At 38.9% G+C, this 22,180-nt stretch overlaps 1 protein-coding gene and 1 pseudogene across 1 annotated transcript; both read left to right on the forward strand.

The window, feature by feature from the left end:
* Positions 1 to 889: 889 nt before the first annotated feature.
* LOC107595711 (beta-1,3-galactosyl-O-glycosyl-glycoprotein beta-1,6-N-acetylglucosaminyltransferase 4-like) lies at positions 890 to 10,368 on the forward strand. Its single transcript, XM_016286205.1, has 3 exons — positions 890 to 931; positions 1,019 to 1,127; positions 9,096 to 10,368. Exons 1-3 carry the CDS (start codon positions 890 to 892, stop codon positions 10,295 to 10,297), a joined length of 1,353 nt encoding a protein of 450 aa, XP_016141691.1. The 3' UTR covers positions 10,298 to 10,368.
* A 1,177-nt stretch (positions 10,369 to 11,545) lies between these two features.
* Positions 11,546 to 22,180, forward strand: part of LOC107595684 (soluble lamin-associated protein of 75 kDa-like) — a 23,677-nt pseudogene continuing 13,042 nt past the window's right edge.

Here is a 22,180-nt window from a genome sequence, read left to right on the forward strand (position 1 = left end):
AACGTGATTTAAGTTCTTTGAAAGCCTCCAACGCTGCGGTAGACCATGTGAGATGCGAAGAATTTCTTTTCATCATGGAGGTTAAGGGAGAATCCACAGAACTGAAATTTCTGATGAAGCGCCGATAGAAATGTGCAAATCCCAAGAAACGTTGAAGCTCCTTTAAAGTTACCGGTTGCGGCCAATCTAGAACAGCTCTGACCTTTTTCTCATCCATTGCCACTCCCCTCTGACTGATGATATAGCCCAGAAATTATGTACTGGTCTGGTGAAATTCACACTTCTCGGCCTTGGCATATAATTTGTGATCAATGAGCCGTTGTAACACTATCCTCACATGTTGCACATGTTCCTCATATGTGTCAGAATATTCGAGAATGTCATCAATGTAAACAATTACTCAACGGTCCAGCATGTCCCAGAAGACGTCGTTGATGAAGGATTGGAATATAGAAGGACTGTTGGCAAGGCCGAAGGACATAACAGAATATTCATAGTGCCCAGTGCTGGTAGAAAAGGCTGTTTTCCATTCATCACCTTCCCTGATGCGAATGAGATTATAGGCATTGCGGAGGTCTAATTTGGAAAAGTATTTGGCTTTACAAAGTTGTTCCAAGGCAGCTGGTACTAGAGGTAAAGGGTATCGGAATTTAACAGTGATGTCGTTGAGGCCCCAGTAATCGATGCAAGGACGTAGGCCACCATCCTTTTTCATAACGAAGAAGAAGCAAGCCGATGCAGGTGATGTTGATGGTCTGATGAACCCCTTTGAAAGTTCCTTGTTGATGTAGTTTTTCATAGCATCAGACTCGGGTTGTGACAAAGGAAAGATGCGACCTTTGGGTGGTGCTGCACCTGGTAATAAATCAATGGCGCAATCGCTAGAAAGATGAGGAGGCAGTTCCGATGCCCTGGACTTGAGCTGATGTGGGTATGTTATTTCCCTCTATAGACAGTAATATGGGTACTTTTATGCAAGTACTGGAGTGGTGTGCCTGAATTGGACTCACCGTGGAAGAATTACAAGGAGGCAGTCGTGTGGGACACAAAGCCCTCAGATGGCCAGCTTGGCCACAATAGATGCAGAGATGTTGGCGAATTTGGCATTCTCGTTCCTCTGGAGACAGGTGAGTGTATCCGAGCTGCCATTCATCCACGACCATCACCTCATGTTGCAGCATGATAATGCACGGCCCCATGTTGCAAGGATCTGTACACAATTACTGGAAGCTGAAACATCCCAGTTCTTGCATGGCCAGCATACTCACCAGACATGTCACCCATTGAGCATGTTTGGGATGCTCTGGATCGGCATATACGACAGCGTTTTCCAGTTCCTGACAATATCTAGCAACTTCGCATGTGTGCGAAAACTTCGCTTTTAATGTGGCCAGCCTAAGGCACACCTGTGCAGTAATCATGCTGTCTAATCAGCATCTTGATATGCCAATGGTGGATGGATTATCTCGGCAAAGGAGAAGTGCTCACTAACACAGATTTAGATAGATTTGTGAACAATATTTGAGAGAAATAGGCCTTTTGTGTACATAAAAAAAGTCTTAGATCTTTGAGTTCAGCTCATGAAAAATGGGGGCAAAAACAAAAGTGTTGCGTTTATAATTTTGTTCAGTGTATTTTAAGCAAAGTTTGGTGTGAATTGCATGGTTTCTCTAGTGAACTGAGAAATCAAAATTCCCTTCAGTTTCAGAACTCAAAACTTTCTCATTAGTCTAAAAACAGCTTATATTAAAGCCAGCATGCCAAAACGACAGGTTGTGGAATGTGCCACATTATGACATAATAGTGTGTTTAAACACCGCCTATGCAGAAGAAAATCAATTCCTGCTTCTACATCACTGCCTGTTTAGCCCCGGTCACTAATTCACGCACATAGTAGGTAAAGTAGTAGTTGTTAGTAGGACAAGAGTGGCAAACGCAGTTCTACGCAGAAACCAAATGATAAACTTTATATGATGAACTTTATTTTTAATGAAGTGCCAGATTGCGGGCTCTTGTTCACTTAATTTTTTTTTTGTACCGCGGATTCATTTACAAGCAAGACACAATTCAACGCAAGATTTTCAGAAAGATTTAAACTAAAAGATAATGATTTGGTGACTATGTTGGATCTGGCAGTAATGTCTCAACACACAAGTGTGAGTAACTGTTTTTATTACGTGGTCACTTGCTTTGTCTGTTATTACAGATCGTTCGATATGTACTAAGTATTTATACGTTTTTAACCTAAAACACAGCAGCATCTATCTATGAAGGATGTAGGCTGTTAAACATACACAGCTATTAGCCAATCATAGCAGTGGGCATTTACTTCCGAGCCTACAATCTGCTATGCCTATTCAAACAGAGCTTTCCGAAGAGGGGTTTCAAAACAAGAAAATTATATATTTTTTTATGTAAAAATCTTGATGACATGATAAAAGTGGACCTCGGAGAACAGTACAAAATAAAAAACAAAAGCAGTTCATGACCAGGTCCCCTTTAATGGACTACATTTATTGTGTTTTTGTCGATTTGGAAAGTAATAGCACACCTCTCCTTGATATTTTGAGGCGTTTGTGTCTGTAGTGTAAAGAAAGAAGACAAAAAGGTACACTTCACAAGTACCATTAACTAATAAAATTATTCCATAGTTACCAAGTATAAATATAAATATAAAGTTTGTGGCTGTCAAACATGTTTTTTTTCTTGGCTCAAAGCAAATTAGCCAGTCAACACACTAACTCCTCAATAATGCATCAGAAAGTCAGGATTAACCTACACTGAAACTTATATTCAGAAAGTTGCCATCAAGCAAGTTTCTTATGTTTAGTGCCACTCAACATGTTATGACGCATATGACTTCTACTGATCAGAATAAAAGAATAACGAGGTGGGCATGGCCACATTATTTCAGGATAAGGATGATTGCACCAACTCACCAGACAAAGTATAAGCAGACAAGACCGGAAAGGAGTGCCACTGGGCACATTCCAATGAATAGCCATATCTGCCACAACTGCCTTTAGCAAATATGATGTTGCAGCCTTCCTATCATTTATTATATATGACAATGATATCTTTTACCTTTACTTATACCTTTATGTACCTATACCTTAATATTTGTTTTGATTTTGGGGATTGTGTTTTATGTATTCTTTTTGTATATATATATACAAAATATACAAAAAAAATATATATATATATAATATATATATATATTTATATATGTGTGTGTGTTTATTCTTGTATGCTTGTAATATCTGCTCATCTTTGTTAATGATTTTCTTTATGATTGTTACACTAATGCTGGAGTTACGAAATTAAATATCCTGAGTGGACATTATGGGGGGGGACGGTACGTGGTCCAGAGCTGCTACGGTAACAGTTAAGGATGAGTCCCGAAAAGGACTGTCATTATTAGAGCGACTTAACTTTGAACAACAGCGCAACTTTGACCGTGTCATTGGGCTATTTCTGTCACATAGGTGGGTAAATCCTGTCACAATGAATGTATATTGTCAAGAGAACATGTTACTAAAGTGTATCTGAGGTAATGTAGCCTACGGTTTAAGAATTGATAATAGCTCGTTAACGGCTGCTACATTAACTTCAAAGTTAACAAAAATGCCCCAGCACGCTGAAATTATATACTAATGTTAAGGTATTGTATTAAAGTTTACAAACGGGGTGTTTATCTCAGGAACGTGAATGTATTGTGTGATTATTGTTTATATGCGTGGATCAAAGGGGTACACTAATGATTTAGTTTTGTATGATTACAGTATTTGTTAAAAATATTTTTTATACTTATTAAATTTAAGTGTTTATTTTGTATTACAGAGAGCTAGCTCAAGTATTCAGTTCAGATGAATGGTAATTTGCTTAATATTAATGCTTAAATAGACGCTATGCTTAATTCAGCATAGGCTATAGAAACAGTCGGTTATGTTAGTTTATGTGTATTAAATTGATTCCAGTAGGCTAATATGTTTTAAGAACATTCTTACATTAACATTCTTTAGCATTAACATTAACATTAACATTAAGAACATGCACACAGTACATAGCCTATTGTATAGAAAGTGAAAGCATAAAGAAAGAGCCAAAATGCAAAATTGTTTATTGTTTTTGCTGGATCACACGTAAAGACTTGAAGAGTTATAATTGCTAAATAGAGATATTCATGAAGTTACCAGACATTGTGATTAAATGATTGTAATAAAGTCATTATTAGAGCGGTTCAACTATGAACAACAACAACAACGCAACTTTACCGTCTCATTATTTCCGTCATAGGCCTATAGATTTCACTGCAGTACTGCCAACTGGACAGTGGGTGTGCTACATGTGCAAGTTTACAGTTTTACCAAGGTTTTCAATGGTATGTATGTATTTAAAAACTGTATGTGAGCAAGATAAAGAGTAAGGTTTCTTATACTCACTGTAAAGATCACTGTAAATACAGGAGCGTTGGTTGTACAAGTTACTTTTTGTCGCCCCCTGCTGTATACAAAAGAATAAAGCACGAGTTGGTCATCAATGCACTGTTGCATTGTCCACAATAGGAAAATAACAAATTACAATAGTTGTAGTTAAAATAAAAAGAAGAAGAAATAAATCAGGACCAAGTGACCAAGTTGCAATTAACCTGATAACTTTCACTGGTGACTGATTTTAGGTTTAAAATCTGCCAACTGGACAGTGGGTGTGCTACATGTGCAAGTTTACAGTTTTACCAAGGTTTTCAATGGTATGTATGTATTTAAAAACTGTATGTGAGCAAGATAAAGAGTAAGGTTTCTTATACTCACTGTAAAGATCACTGTAAATACAGGAGCGTTGGTTGTACAAGTTACTTTTTGTCGCCCCCTGCTGTATACAAAAGAATAAAGCACGAGTTGGTCATCAATGCACTGTTGCATTGTCCACAATAGGAAAATAACAAATTACAATAGTTGTAGTTAAAATAAAAAGAAGAAGAAATAAATCAGGACCAAGTGACCAAGTTGCAATTAACCTGATAACTTTCACTGGTGACTGATTTTAGGTTTAAAATCTAAAGAAATAACAGATTCTTCATTTGATGCATCATGTCCTCAATGCAAATTATAATGCACATCCAGTGCTTTCCTCATGTCCTTTGCATTTGTTAGAAGTTGAAATCAAATCAAATACTGCCATCCTGCCCGTACTATTTCTAATTTTGACTATTTGCAAACAGTATGAAAATATTTGGTTCCGAATGCTCAAACCATATATGCAGGGCTTGACTTTAACACCTGCCAAATTCAGTAGTGGCGGGTAACACAGTCTTCTTCGAGCTTATTGGCGGTTCGCATTCTTAAAAGAGCATTACCGCCATCTACTGTGGTAATGGATCAGAGACACTATATCCCTACTCCTCAGACCATTCAGGACTCGTGCTTTCAAGGGTAACACAGTCACTCCCCACTAGCCACTTTGGCGGGCTGAATTTTATAGAGCTCGACATTAATAATGCTTGTCCGGGACAAGTAGATTTTTTGAAGGGGCAAGTGAAAGAGAATTTTACTTGCCCGACCGGACAACAAACGTGATTAAAATGTCTAATTGTCACAACTGACTCGGGGAGTAAGGAACGAGGAGTTCTTGAATAGCAGTCTTTAACATCCCCTCCCGGAAGGTGCGTCCTTGTTCCGGAGGAGGACAGATATCCGGGAGGAGGCCGGCAGACAGAGACCAGGGGGGCGACGAAGGAGGGAGGAGCCAGGGAGGAGACAGGAGGGACCCGGAGCACAGCAGGACCTAGGCCACAGCCATGATGTCGACCCACGGTGGAGCCGACGGAGGGAGGAGCCATGGAGGAAGAATGGCCGCCAACTCCAGGGGGCCGACCAACAGCGGCGGAGCAGGTTGTGGAGGAGCCAGAGGCGGATAGCCGATGAGCCAGGGCGACGGGGAGGATCCAGAGGTCCTAGGTGGAGCAGATGGTGCCGGTGACCGACGCGGAGATGTGGATCCGGGAGGCCGCAGTGGAGCCAGAGCAACAGAGGACTGAGGTGGAGCCAAGGGGATGAAGGAACCGGAGGGACGAGCGATGCCAGGCGGCGGCACTGGACAGCCCTCGGTGGACGGCACGATACTCCTCCGCCGCCCAGTGAACAGTGACGGCTCCTCCGCGTTCGGGCAGCCGGCAGGAGTCCCCCGTTCCCTGCTCCTCCGGCAACTCACTCCAGCCCACCGCCTCGAGCCTCCATGGCGGCAGACTGCTCCGCCATGCTCAATGGCACCGCGGACTCACCACAGCGGCGAGGGATCTCTGGCAGCATGCCCCTCCTTCCTCCCGGGTTTTGGCACCAATGTAACGTAGTTCGTAGTGATGGGAAGAAGGAGGCGAGAACCAGCGAACATTTAAAGAAAACTTTAATAATAAAATAAACACAAAACAGCGCGACAGCCCCTCGCGGACGACTGTCGCACACAAACAAAACCAAAACACAAAATAAAGTCCAGGCCTGGTCCTCTCTCGTCTTTCACTATCGTCACTCCTCCTTTTTATCCTTCCGGAGCTCCTCCGTGAGACTCGAGACCAGTGAGTGGTGCAGGTGTCGCTCATTATCAATTACTCCACCGGCCTCGCTCCGTTCCCACGGCTCTCGGCCCCGCCCCCACTCGTTACAGCTGCCCCACGACTTTTATTAATAACAGTTTAAATACTGAATCGATACATTATATTTTCCAGCAACGAGAGGATAAAATCGCTGTTTTTTAAGTAAACTCGCTCTAAAAAGAGAAACGCACAGACATGCATACACGCAAGTTTCATCTCTCTCTCTCTCGAATTGGCAATATTTGAGAAAAGGGTTTAGTGATTTCTAATTATTGGGGGGACTAGCCCCCCTCAATGTCTACGGTGGTAATTGCCCTGATCAGACATGAAAATATGTTGTGACACTATCGTGCAGTCTATAATGATATGATGTTAGTTAGCAAATATTAGTGATTTTTTGCAAACATTTCTTTGAGTAACATGACCGTAAATATGAACTCACGATTGAATGTAACATAAAACAAATGATTACTTTTCATTAAAATCTTTATTAATGCCAAAAATGCTTTGTTCGCTCAGGCAGCCATGTTGCCGCTGTAGCCGGTTTACGCTGAGATAATTCATACCCCTTCGTTTGAAAAGACACATAAATGTAAGCATTTTTGGCATTAATAAAGATTTTAACGAAAAGTAATAATTTGTTTTATGTTACATTCAATTGTGAGTTCATATTAAAGGTCATTTTACTCAAAGAAAAGTTTGCAAACAATCACAAAAATTTGCTAACCTCATATCATTACTGCATGATAGTACCACAACATATTTTCATGTCTGATCAGGACGATAAGTTAACCATAGACATTGAAGGGGCTAGTCCCCCCAATAATTAGAAATCGCTAAACCCTTTTCTTTGGGTGAGCTGTTCGCTAGAATAAAAATTATTCTAGAATTAAGCTAGAATAAAATTAAGCGGTGGCGTGAGGTGTGACGTGCATTCAGTTTCTGTCTGGTGTTGAGGTTATTCTAAACTATTCTACTGAATCCCAAATAAGTGCGCACACACACACACACAGCCAAGTCAATGTAAAGTCAATTTGTTTCAAACCAGCTGTCCCGACCTTCCGATTTTGTATGACTTTCGAAGCTTCAAACGTCATCAATCATGTGGTATTGTCATTTTCGATTCAAGCATCGGCACAGTGTGTGATGCAATAGTGCTTTGAAAACTGTGTCGGAGCATCGGAGCCTCTGAGCCTCGGTATCAATCGTCCCATCACTAGAGACAACTGTTGGTGCGATTATTCGGAAATGGAAGAAATACAAAACAACCATCATTCAACCTTGGTCTGGAGCTCCGTGCAAGATCTTGCCTCATGGGGTAAGGATGATCATGAGAAAGGTGAGGGATCAGCCCAGAACTACATGGGAGGAGCTTGTTAATGATCTTAAGGCAGTTGGGACCACAGTCACCAAGCAAAACATTGGTAACACACTACGCCGCAATGGACTGAAATCCTGCAGCACCCGCAAGGTCCCCCTGCTCAAGAAGGCACATGTACAGGCCCGTTTAAAGTTTGCCAAAGAACATCAAAATTATTCAGTGAAGGCTTGGGTGAAAGTGCTATGGTCAGATGAGACCAAAATTGAGCTCTTTGGCATTAACTCAACTCACCGTGTTTGGAGGGAGAGAAATGCTGACTATGACCCCAAGAACACCATCCCTACAGTCAAGCACGGAGGTGGAAACATTATGCTTTGGGGCTGTTTTTCTGCTAAGGATACAGGATGACTTCACCGCATTGAGGGGCAAATGGACGGGGCCATGTACTGTAAAATCTTGGACGAGAACCTCCTACCCTCAGCCAGAACACTGAAGATGGGTCATGGATAAGTCTTCAAGGATTACAATGACCCAAAACATACCGCCAAGGCAACAAAGGTGGCTCAAGAAGAAGCACATTAAGTCATGGAGTGGCCTAGTCAGTCTCCAGACCTCAATCCTGTAGAAAATCTGTGGAGGGAGCTGAAACTTCAAGTTGCCAAACAACAGCCAAGAAACTTTAAGGATTTAGAGAGGATCTGTAAAGCGGAGTGGATCAAAATCCCTCCTGAGATGTGTGCAAACCTGATGACCAACTACAAAAAACGTCTTACCTCTGTGCTTGCCAACAAGCGTTTCCGCACCAAGTACTAAGTCATGTTTTGCTTGGGGATCAAATACTTATTTCACTCACTGAAATGCAAATTAATTTATAACCTTTATACAATGTGTTTTTTCTGGATTTTTGGTTGGTATTCTATATGTTAAAATAAATCTACCATAAAAATTACAGACCCTTAATTTCTTTGTAACTTACAAAATCAGCAGGGGATCAAATAAACATTTTCCCCACTGTAAGATGTAAGTTAACTTTTTTCATTGATCTTTTTATGAATGCAACATAACACTGTAAGCTGTGCTGTATTGTAGGTTGAAATTTCTTAATGTGTAACAAAATCCTTTATTTCTCCCTACAGAATGAAAAACTTGTGGCTCCACCTCAAACCGAAAAACATATTTTATAAGATGCACTTATAAGTGGTTTTGTCACATTTTTAACTGTAAATGAAAGAGGAAGACATAAAACCAGAGTGTTTGAGAGACCATGTCTGACAGTGCAATATCAAATTAATTGCACAGCGATATATGAAATGGAACCAGTGGAACTGGGCAAAACTTTAGCCATTCGCAATCAAAAAAGCTATGTAGGGCCAACCGATGAGGCTGTTGTGAATTCCACCTCTGATTGTGATCAATTTGTGTCACAAGGTTATGATGCGATTCAAGGCTCTGAGTTTGAGCGTGAATTTCCCCTGGCTTGTTCTTTGGCTGTCCACCAGGATGCGGCTCTTGTGGAGAGGTTGCTAAGGGCCGTTTATATGCCACATAACATATACTGCATACATTATGATCTGAAGTCCTCAGATGACTTTATTTCAGCAATGAAAGGTCTGGCCCGCTGCATGCCCAACGTCTTCATTGCCTCAAAGCTGGAGAGGGTGCAGTACGCAGGCTTTTCACGACTCAAAGCAGATCTTAATTGCCTGTCTGACCTTCTAGATTCTGAGGTCAAGTGGAAGTATGTCATCAACTTGTGTGGTCAGGACTTTCCACTGCGGACAAACGCTGAGCTGGTGTTGGATCTAAAAGAGCTGAAAGGCAGGAACATGGTGGAGAGCAAGTGGCCTGGAGGAAAGCAATGGCGCTGGACTTATCATCATTTACTGAAAGATAGTAATTCAGAGTACTACAGCTCACCTGTCACCACTTCTGAGTTGAAATCTCCACCTCCTCACAACATAGCCATGTTTGTGGGCAGCGCATACTTTACACTCTCAAGGGAATTTGTGGGTTTTGTTCACCAGAGTTCCCTAGCCAGTGATTTCTTGGCTTGGTCTGAGGATACGTACTCACCTGATGAACATTTCTGGGCGACTATGATTCGTGTGTCTGGAGTACCAGGGGAAGTGCCAAGTTCTGATCCTGAGATCTCAGAACTAGTAAGTAAAACCCGTCTGGTGAAGTGGTGGTCTTTAGAAGAGAGACTTTATCCACCATGCACTGGAGTCCATGTGCGAGAAGTGTGTATTTATGGTGCTGCTGAGCTCAGATGGCTCCTAAACTATGGCCACTGGTTTGCTAATAAAGTGGATCCAAAAGTGGATCCTGTTCTTATGGAATGTTTAGAAGAAAAACTTGCAGAAAAGCGTGTGCAGAGAGAAGTATAAATAATGCATTCTCATTCTGGAGATCAATACTGGACGTCAGGTTGTGTGCTGTAAGTTATTCTCTGTCGCCCCCTGCTGTGTACAAAAGAATGGAGCATGAGTTGGTTCATCAATGAATTATTGCATTGTTTATTACCTGTGCAATATAGCTACAAATTCAAATAATTGCTTTAAGTAAAAAAAAATTACTAAAAATAAATAAATGTTGTGCTCATTGCAGATTAAGCTCCAATCTTAAGATTATTTATTTGTATGTTTGAAAGATTCTTTGTAAATTATTTAAAATTATTATTATTATTAGTTGTTTTTTTTATATTGAAATTGACTAGCAAAATAACAACATTAATAAATGAATTATCATGGCTTTAAGTTCAATAAATACAAAAGTTAACCCGAAGGAAAAAAAGAAGTAAGTGCTCTTGGCTCCATATATAGTCCTCTGTTACCATCTACATTCATATGCATTGTTTTATCTTCATGCAGCAGTTAAACAATTTTGCAGCATGGGTGAACAAATATTTGTCATGCCAATAAAGTATCTTAAAACTGAAACTAATGCATGTAACTTGCTTATTATTAGGGATGAATAAACCTAAGACATCCAGTTAAGACTGTCATTATGCACAAAGAACAGAAATAATTAAGTGTGCACTTTTCAGCACATTCTTTTTTATTATATGTGTAATTTTAGTTATATTTATATTAGATTATACAGTATTTATAGTATTATTTTTCCATTTTCATTTGAATTTCAGAAATATGACTGTCATTTTTATCTGCTTTTTATAGTTGAACTATTTAACATCTGTTTTATTTTTTATTTCAGTTTTATTTTTAATATTGGTCAACCATATCCATGTTTCCCACAATTTAGTCTTAATTTTTCTCTTTTCATTCATTCAAGCTTACAGAAATCTTAATAGGCCTACCCATCATACACATAATCTAAACCTTAACCTATAATTCAAATATGGACATATTAGAAAACGTTTCTACAGCTTGTTCGAACTAAATCTGTTAAATCTTTTTGTAACACTTTTTATTTATTTGTGCAGCTTGACTCCATGTTTTTCAGCAATTGGTCCTTTATTTTACTGTCTAGTGACTTTATGCTCTGTGCTAACACATTCCTTTGCATAATCAATTTCTCAGTCTGCAAACCAGCTAGACTTAAGTCTATTTTTACACCTCCACTGACAAAGTTATCCTCTTGCTCCTATACGTCACATTCTACACATGACACCCGGTGAAACAGACTTTTCCTTATGCACTACGGTCTTCAAAGATTGCCTTTCGTCACAATTTCATCTATCACTTAATGGGATTTTGATTGATTGGAGTGTAGTTTGCCTCTCACGCACTTAAACATAAGAGAAATATAGTAATCTCCTCAAATCCTGTACTTTGGAGATATTTGAGACCTCTCACATCCCGTAGAAAGCAGCTCCACGGGTGCGCGCGCAGGGCTGACCGTGTCCACGAGCTATTAACAACAAGAGGAGGATCCGTGATATTATCGGCGACTGGTTAAACCTGCTCAAATATAAAACACATAAAACCACATCGTCAGCAGGGTTAAGGTGAGTCGACAGTTTTCTTTCAGCCGCGTGCATGGGGTGGTAGTTTGTCGCTTGTTGAGAAAGCGAACTGAACTGGCACGGCCCAGTATTGGGGGGGATGCAGTTTATTTAGATGTCTGAGATGAAACTATTCTAATTAGTAATAATCGATTATTTAAGATGATATATTTCACAGTGTGTCAGGAGTGGCCGTATTTGAGACGTTGCGCTGAAATGTTACATTACATTTCTGGACATTTTGCTAAAATCAAAGAACGACTGAGATTTCAGGTGAGGCGCACAAAATATGAGCGTGCGTGCGCTCTCACGCACTTAACTTTCTGATTCCTTTTCATTTCCAGTAACTGTTGTCATTAAGTGATTGACAGGGCTGGACTTTAGCATTAATTTCTTATTATGTAGACTTGTTTAACTGTTGGTTTTGTTGAGATAGTTTGGATTCTTCAGTCTACCTTCTTTTTTTAATGTTATAGTGATAAAATATCTTGAAGCAGTAGTTTTATTAATGCTTTAGTTGAATCAGGGCGAGTTTTTTTGTTGATCAGCATGATAGAGCAACATGAAGTGAAAGCATGATGTGACAAATTGTCGCTTATATTGAATAAAGTTCAAGTAGTCGGTGGATTTCACAAACTGGCAGCTAGCGATGTCCAATCGTCACTTAAAGGGGTCATATGATGCGATTAAAAGTTTTCCTTTCTCTTTGGAGTGTTACAAGCTCTTGGTGCATAAAGAAGATCTGTAAAGTTGCAAAGACTAAAGTCTCAAATCCAAAGAGATATTCTTTATAAAAGTTAAGAGTCAACCACGCCTACCTAAAACGACTCGTTCTAACACGCCCCCACATGTCTACATCACGATGTGGAAATATTCGCATAATGCTGCCCAAATGTTCACGCAAAGAAAGAAGGCCTGGTTTCAGGAACAGCAATAGTGTTGATGCAGCCATGTCAGGGAGACGCTGTGTGTTTCAGTGTGAAAGCATAAGAACTTTATTTGGCCTTCGGAAGTAGATGCAAATAGGAATCATTGGTTAAGGTTTATTTACAACAGAACAGCACAACCCAGATGTTCGAATTTGTGTAACGCATTTTATGGACGACAGTTTTTTGAACCTAGAAGAGTACAAGGCTGGCTGTGTACAAAGGCTATTTCTAATAAAAAAAAAGGGTAAAAAAAAAAAAGGGTAAATTCCGACTTTATGACAATCTGGCGCTTCTGAATCAGCGACTGTAAGTATGTTTTGTTATTAGTTTAAGTATTTACTATTGACTGTTCAAATGCGGAGTTTTGCGCAGCGCAGAGTAACGCGTCGTGTGTGTGTGTGTGAGGGGAACAGGGTCACATCACAGGAGAGTGAACTGCCTGTCAGAAATCATAGCACGTCAGCTGTCTTAACCGCGGCTTGTGTACTGCATCATCACTGTGTCTGTCACGCGACTCTGTTGCCCTTTCGGGCTTGAACTGATGGTAAAACTAACGACATTATTAACTGTCTTGATATTTACTTTGAAAGCTGAAGCTCGCGATTATGGTAAGGTAAACATTTCCAAAGTGTGCTTGTGGTGTTTGGCCAATCACAATGCACGGGGTCAGCTGGCCAATCAGAGCAGACTGCGCTTGTCAAAGGAGGGGGCTTTGTTGAAAACTATGTATTTGAGAGAGGCGGGGCATAGAGGACCTACAATAATGTACAGTATTTGAAAAATAATGTGTTTTTTGAACATTAAAGCATGTCAACATATTCTGTTACACCAAATACACAAAATAAAGATCTTTAAAGTAGCATCATATGACCCCTTTAAAACTGAAATTTTCGATGATTCGGTTGAAGTGGTGCAATAATAACGATGTGTTCACGAAGCTGTCCGAGCGGATCTTCAGATCAACTTGAATTATTAAACCGATCAAACACGAGAACTGATAAGTGAACCAAATGGACTAATCAGACGAAAAAAGGTTTTTCCTTTAATACAAAATGTTAACGTTAACATTTAATTCTATGGGCTTGATGAATCCGTTTTAGAACCGGTTCTTTAAAGTGAACTGTTCGAAAGAACCGATTCGCGACTTCCAATGACTGGAGCTTGTTGTGAGGGGGTATTCGTGTCATATAGCGTATCCTCCTTCTATGGAAAGAGAACACTGTGTTCTTTTTGAACGAGAGAGAGGGGTGTTCTGTTAAAAGTTTCAGATATTAGTTTTGAAATTCAGACCATAAACTGAGAATTACATGCTTTTGCTGACATCAACTTATGCAGACAATTTATTTCTACCACCAGAATAGAAAGAACACAATTTAATATAGTTTGATTTGTTAACAATAACTGTGTGTGTATATTTGTTATTGACACGTGATCACTAATTAGTCTCTATAAAATCTGTTAAATATATTTTTCTTCTGCATTTTAACCTTCAGGTTTAACCCAAGTTATTCGGTAGTTTGCTTTCTGGTCATGTCCTTTTTGACCAAACCAGTTCAATCCAGCACCAGAATTCAAACAACTCGCCCTCCCCTCAGAAACCTCACAATCTCACACACACACCCTCCTTGTTTTTATGAGCACAGCGTCTCTCCACCGCCTGTGATGTTTTTCTCTTGTCAATTGTTATCTTTCACTCTAGTTTGAGTTGTCATCTTTCACTGTCAGTTCTTAATGTTGCATTTAGGAACTTGTAAGACATGTTTTGCATTGTCTTGATAGCCTTCCACCTTAATTGTGCTGAGTCAACATTAGTGTTGTTGATTTTCTCATAGTTAGAGGCATTGCCTCCAGAATGTTCTTTTTGTGCTTGACTGCTAATTCCATCTGACAGTGTGTGAATATGAAAGAATGAGGGAACTGGCTCATTTGTTGTGTAATGATAGCTGTGGTGAACACACGTTCACACAGGCGTACTGTCCGCTTGTGAGTGTTATGGCCAGCCGTTCCCTGTTCAGGCCAGATGTCTAGGTCTCTGTACTGTCATAGCTGCTTGTTTTTATATAAAAGAGACTGGGGCTAGTTGTCACAAAGGCTATGCATCAGTAACCGGAAGGTTTTTATCTGAGCCTAAGACCAACCTGTCTTCACTTCCACGTGCAGTGGCTGTAATACACTAATAACACCCCCTGCTGATTTTGGCCTTGGATTTATTAAGTTAATTGGCTTTATCTGCTCTGCTTGCGTGATACTACAACAGAGACAAGAATAGATTCAAAAGCCCTCAGTGAACCATGGCTGTGGACCCAGAATAGGGGGTTTCAGTCTTTCAGATCACTAGCTTTACTCAGAGTGGGGGGTTGCCTTTGCTTTGGCCAGAGTGAGACCACTGGTATTTTGGAATGCTGGACTCCATATGTGCTTAGTTGCAAATATAAAGTGTGTATTTTAGAGAGGAGAGAAGAAAACAGCATATTAGAATGATTTCTGAGCGATCATGTGACACTGAAGACTGAAGTAGACTGCTTTGCCATCACAGGAGTGAATTAGGATTCAAAATATAATGAAGTAGAAAACTGTTATTTTAAATTATAATGATATTTCACAGTATTACTGTTTTATTATTGATCGTAAATGGTGAGCATAAAGGCGTGGACACACAAATTCACTTTGCTTTCAGGTTTAATAATTTAAATGGCAATGAATTTCACACGAGGGCAAAAGATTTCCCCGCACAGATTTCACAACTGGTTCAAGTTAGTGGCATGGATTTATCACACTGACCAACAGAAAGCTGAATGCTTAGAAAGTGACTTTAAGCTGTGCTTTATATATATATATATATATGTATAATAGGGCTGGGCGATATAGCTAAAAAATTTATCAACGATATAGTGTTTCATATCGTTTGGTAGCGATAATTTTTGACATTTTTATAACCTTTTTTTTAAAACAAAAAGCAATAGAATTTTTTTTTTTAATTTAACCACTATATTTATAATTAACACAATTTATTGAGACAAACAACAAATATTTTTTGTTTTAACAATCAAACACAATAAAAAATTAAACAAATATCTAATTTCTAATGTTTTATATGCAGATTAAATAGGTCTTTATTGTATAGGTCTAATTGTCTCCCGAGGCCACAGGAGGGCGCAATGAGCAAAATAATGCAGCACATTTAGCAAGTAACTCTATAAAAACGTGCATTACGTCTAAATTAACTCATAAAAATCAAATATAATGTTGTAAGTTGCATAAACAATTATGAACGTAACAGAATCATGTATTTATGCATTGCTTAATCCAAAGAGCCGAAGTGCCATTCACACAGACTGCATTTAAAAACATATGAGACGCAGTGAAAAGGAATAAACCTCCATAAATTTGTGACGTGTTTTCTAAAAGTTTAAACTGTTTTAACTTTGCATGACTTTATATACATCTCTTCTGTGAGACGCGAGTGCAGCAGTCATATTTGTCCATCTAAAAAATGCGCTGAATATGCGTTCTGTGTGAATGGCTTGGTTTCGGTTTTAACCTAATCAAGATCTTCCCCACATTGAGCTTCTATATTTCTCTAATATGTTGAATGCATAACACAGCTGCGGCCCGTCTCGTGGGCTAGACTAACAAAACATTCAAATGAAACGTCACTCACATCATCACCGCATCTCGCCACTGATGACACTCCCTGATGCACACTTAACATTCAAATGCAAATGTTTTTTTAAATTCGACTAATATTCATTCTTTATTCACAATCTCCTCATCACAGGCAGGCACAGCACTCAATTCAGCATGTGTTCGTGTTTGTGTGTGCTGTCTGCGACACTCATAGTATGTGCCTATATCGGAATTTTTTTATATCGATATCGAAGAAGGTGTACCGTCGATAAATATTGATACTGTTTTATCGCCCAGGCTTAATATATATATATATATATATATATATATTTTAGTGGTGTAACCGTACATGTATTTGTCCCGAACCATCACAGCTTAATATATAAATATATATATATATTAGTGGTGTAACCGTACATGTATTCGTCCCGAACCGTCACGGTTCGGTTCATGCAGTCAGACGACGAATTCAGTCAGTCACAGGCGATCAATTCAAATCCAAATCCAATACATCGCTAACCGTCACAACTGGAAAGAGCAGAAGAAGAGACGATCTACGCACCAACCAAAAACAAGAACAGTGAGTTCAGATGGCATGCCGGCTATAAATCGGAACCGGTTTTTAGTTTTATTTCGGCTGATCTCTATTCCAGAATTGCACTCAAACTGCATTGCAATCATTTCCCAAAATGTAATTTGTGTGGAATTTTTATGAGGTCTGTAAAGAGGAGAAAATACTGTATCAGGCAGATCAAGCTCACTGTTCGCGATGCTCAAAATATAGGAAGACAAATATGTGGGGGTTTATATGAATGCATCTCTGAGAGGAACTGACCGTCTTCAGAAATGTTTCAATGGCATTTTCTTTTCCTCTTAGCGCCATATAATTCATATTAAAGTAGTGTTTATAAGCACAGCTGCTTTGTTTACAGCGGTAACCAAGGAAATGCTGTATTGCTGCTGTTCCATAAGCGCCACCTGCTGCAGAGAATAAATCTGCATTTTCATTCAGTCCGTCTGCTGTATTTGTTTTGTGCAGGTGTCTTATGTAGCATAATTTCACAAATCTAAAGTCAGACCATTCTGTTTTTGCTTTAAATCTTGAAATTATACAATCTAATTCAAATCAAAAACAACTGCTCATGCTACATGTAGCACTACAGTCCTTTCAAAATAAATGACATTTTTTTCCTCCTGTTGTACCGAATTCGTATTGAACCGTGGTCCGTGACCTCAAAACCGAGGTACGTACCGAACCGTGACTGTTGTGCTGCTTAATATTTTTTTGGAACCTGTGATACTTTTTTCAGGATTCTTTGATGAATAAAAAGTTAAAAAGAAGAGCATTTATTTAAAATAGAAATATTTTCTAACAATATAGACTACCGTTCAAAAGTTTGGGGTCAGTACATTTTTATTCTTTTTTTGAAAGAAATTAACTTTTATTCAGCAAGGATGTGTTAAATTGATAAGAAGTGATAGCAAAGATTTATATTGTTAGAAAAAAATTATATTTTGAATAAATGCTGTTCTTTTTAACTTTTTATTCATCAAAGAATCCTGAAAAACGTATCGCAGTTTCCCAAAAAATATTTGGCAGCACAACTGTTGCCAACATTGATAATTCTAATAATAAATCAGCATATTAGAATGATTTCTTAAGGATTATGTGACACTTTACAGGCTTTTCCTGTATACCGCTGTTAAGCAACATGTGCCGCTGCACAACATGCTATTGATGTTTTTGCCTTCAGCTATAGCACACTCATGAAGCTTCATTTAGACTCATTCTAAAGTTGCATTTAACAGCAAGCAAATTAAAAGGAAAAGCATTTTTAAAAATCAGTCTTTTTATGATATTCGTTGGATAATGCATGTTTATTACATTAACAAAACATGCCGCAACAAAGTGTTTATAGGCTAAAAAAATTCTCAACTAGTTTTATTTAAAGATGTGGAGTGAAATTTCTCCACCTTTAATGTAAATTAGAATTGCAAAAAAATACCAAATATTCTAAGTTGTGCATTCTGCCTTGCTATGATCCTTGTTGTTTTTGCACCAAATATAAGTTCTCAGATTTCTCTGATAGTTTGCAGGCCACTCTGAGCCTCAGGTCCTGTGGTGCAGCCCTCTGGCGCATGTAAAGAGATTGCATTCCTCTGGAATAATCCCCCCAAAAGAAAAACCTTACTGGCCCCTGGATGCTAAAAAAGTGGTGATCTGTTGGACTCCTACACTTATTCCAGCCTTTTTAGATTTGTAAAAGCAGTGAAGCTTGGCTGTGTGTATATATGTGAGCAAGCATTTGTGTGTGTGCTACTGTTCGGTCTGATTGTCAGCATGACACAGATAGTTGTTGACAGTAGGGGATTCATTGAGGCCAGCTGAGGATGGACAGCAGCCAACTACGATGTTCAGGATAGTGTCTGCACTGTTGGATCAGAGAATGTGTATTTATGAATTTGTGTTTGGTCTCCACTTTGTTTGCATATAATATATTTATATGGTCCAAATTGCATGTGCAGGGACTTTTGAGTTGAAGTGTCGAGTTTTAATGAAGCCAAACCTTGGCTCCAATATCTAGTTAATTAATAAAGATCTTAGGTCATGCACACACAGAAATGTGTAAACATCCCTTATGACTATTGAATTTAAGATTTCATGTTGAAAAGTCCAATATTTTTTTATGCTTACACTAAACAAAGCTCAATGTTCAACTTCATTTTAATGAAAAATAACAAATGAAAAAATATATAATCATAATCTATGACAAAAATACTATAATAAACTAGGTTAGTGGATAATTCGGCAGCAAAAGTTATTCTAGAAAAATCACGAGTCTAAACATTTGGAGAAATAACATTATGTAGTGGGGAACAAATAAAAGTGAATAAGTGTAGGACTAAGTCTGGTAAAATGTTACACATTGCTCTTTGTATTGTTGTAAAATACATTCATTAAAAACAAGTAAATATATATATTTTTCTCTCTGCAGCAGAGAGAAGAGTTTACGTGAACTTGACTTAAATATTAATCTGTACCTCAAATTGAACTATGGAATGGCTTCAGAACACTTGAAATATAGTGCACAAAAACTTTATGGTGCTTTATAATGATTTTGTGCCTTTCGTGGGGCTTAACAATAACACAGAATAGTATACGCACAATATCGGATTTAGATCGGTCTCGTCTGACCGATACCCGATCCGGCAGACAATGCCAGTATCAAAGCCGATACTGAGTATCACATTGATGCATCCCTAAAAATTACAGTTGAACCACTGATGTCACATGGACTATTTTAATGATGTCCTTACTACCTTTCTGGGGCTTGAACGTGTCAGTTGTGTTGGCATCTATGGCGGGTCAGAAAGCTCTCAGATTTAATCAAAAAATATCTTAAAGGGGTCATATGATGCGATTGCAATTTTTCCTTTCTCTTTGATCCGTGCTGGTCGCTGAGGAAATACATACAAGCTCTTGGTGCATAAAGAAGATCTGTAAAGTTGCAAAGACTGAAGTCTCAAATCCAAAGAGATATTCTTTATAAAATTTAAGAGTCAACCACGCCCTCCTAAAACGGCTCATTCTAACACGCCCCCACATATCTACATGACGATGTGGGAAGATTTGCATAACGCCGCCCAAATGTTCACGCAAAGAAAGAAGGCGTAACTTTTATTCTCGCTGTAGTATTGTTGTTGCCGCCGCTGCCATGTCGGCGAGATGCTGTGTGTATCGTTGTGAAAGTGAAACGACTTTGTTTGGCCTTCCAAAAGAGGACAATATCCGCTTCATCATGCCTAGAGCTGATCCGTGCTGGTCGCTGAGGAAATACATCAACTTCGCACCATGAATCGCTGGATCGGCTTTCACCGTGGACGAAGCAGAGTCCAGGCCGGGGTCGTCACGTGGTTGCCACAAGCCCGCCGGGCGCTGCTCACTCTAGCCTGCCGTGTGTGACGCTGTGTGTTTCGTTGTGAAAGTGAAACTACTTTGTTTGGCCTTCCAAAAGAGTACACAACTAGAAATCAGTGGTTAAGTTGCATTTACAACACTGTTCCAGAACAGTTAAACCCAAATATTTAGATGTGTGTAGTGCATTTTGCGCCGGATGAGGACTGTTTCCTGTGAGAGTAGCCTACAATGTCGGTGTCTGTTTCTATAAAGTGGGGCAGTTCCAACTTTGCAAGGACAGTCCGGCGCTTCTGACTCTCAGACTGTAAGTACGTTTTTTTTTATATTTAAAGAATTTGCCACTCACGATTCGAACGTGAGTTTTGAGCAGTGTAGAGTAGCACTTGTTGTTTGTCGTTTCTCCAGACATGGTTTTATGTTTACGCAGCGCAATACGCAACACAACGCGTAAAAAGACAGTATAAGTCACTATAATCAGTAATTATGTCCCCACTGGATGCAACAAATGCCTCGTTTGTAATGGGTTTTATTGTTTTTGTCTTGTCGCGCCGGGACAGGGCATCACAGTATAGTAAGGGGCTTAACATTTCCGTCACACACTTGAGGTATTCAGCCAATTACCAGTGTTGGGCAAGTTACTTCCAAAATGTAATACATTATATATTACTAGTTACTGTCTTTTGAAAGTAATTAGTTACATTACAATATTACTGTCTCTGAATTGTAATGCGTTACACTACTTTTGAGTTACTTTTACCAAAATATCTCTGAATTGTAATGGGTTACACTACTTTTGAGTTACTTTTAACAAAATATCTCTGAATTGTAATGCGTTACACTACTTTTGAGTTACTTTTACCAAAATATCCACAGAAGTATTATAAAATGCCAAAATTTAGTTTATTGCTGCTCATTCTACACCCAGTGGAGGGTAATGTGGTAGGTCTATATAGCATACAATTATAAAATCATATTTAGATGCCGGTATGTAGGTCTACATTAATGTTACGTTGTAGTTTAGGTTAAACACAGATAAGCAGAAACCACATTATTACATTCATAAATAACACCGGTAAATAAAGCGAAATGTTATAATGTAAAAACAATAAACAATACCTAGCCTATAGGCAAATTTGAATGGTTTCAGAAGAAAACAAGAATGAAAAATATAAGTTGCTATTTGCTAAACAAGCCAAAACGAATTAGGCTAATCAGTGGCGGCGCTAGGGCGGGGCTTGACGGGGCCCATCAGAAACTTGCTTAGCCCGGGCACAGTCCCCCCAAGGATTTCCTAATGATGTTCCCTTATTTTTAGTGTCACTTTCATTAACATTACAAAAAATACACCTTAAAAAAAATGCCTAATATGTGGCCTATAAACGATTGATATTATGGGGGCAGGGTCAAGCAACACAAGCAAGCAACGCGCAAACTGTGCGCAAGAGTTATGCCGGTGAACGTCAGTAAATTCACTATAGAGAAAGTGAAAGTAAAAAAACTGACGGAGCTTTCTAACGCTGCATTATCGTCGCATATTCTCTGAGACAACAAGAGACAAAATTACTTCAATATAGGCTGATGATGGTATATATCTGTCTTAAATTATTCCCTTAATATTTCTCTTGTGGCCCGTATAGTGAAAAACATGAGAAGAAACGTATTTCGCGTTAAACAGGTTGTTTTTGAAAATCTGTGCACGAAATAAAGCTGCTCTTAATTTTCATCGATGACTGCAGTGTTAATAATTGTAATTATAGTCATATAGACTATATATGATATATGATTTAACAAAAACAGATTTTGTTATTTTTAGTTCAACTTAATTTTTGTT

Source organism: Sinocyclocheilus grahami, unplaced genomic scaffold, assembly GCF_001515645.1.
Source record: "Sinocyclocheilus grahami isolate Dianchi unplaced genomic scaffold, SAMN03320097.WGS_v1.1 scaffold207.1, whole genome shotgun sequence".
In the NCBI taxonomy this organism is placed as follows: Eukaryota; Metazoa; Chordata; class Actinopteri; order Cypriniformes; family Cyprinidae; genus Sinocyclocheilus; species Sinocyclocheilus grahami.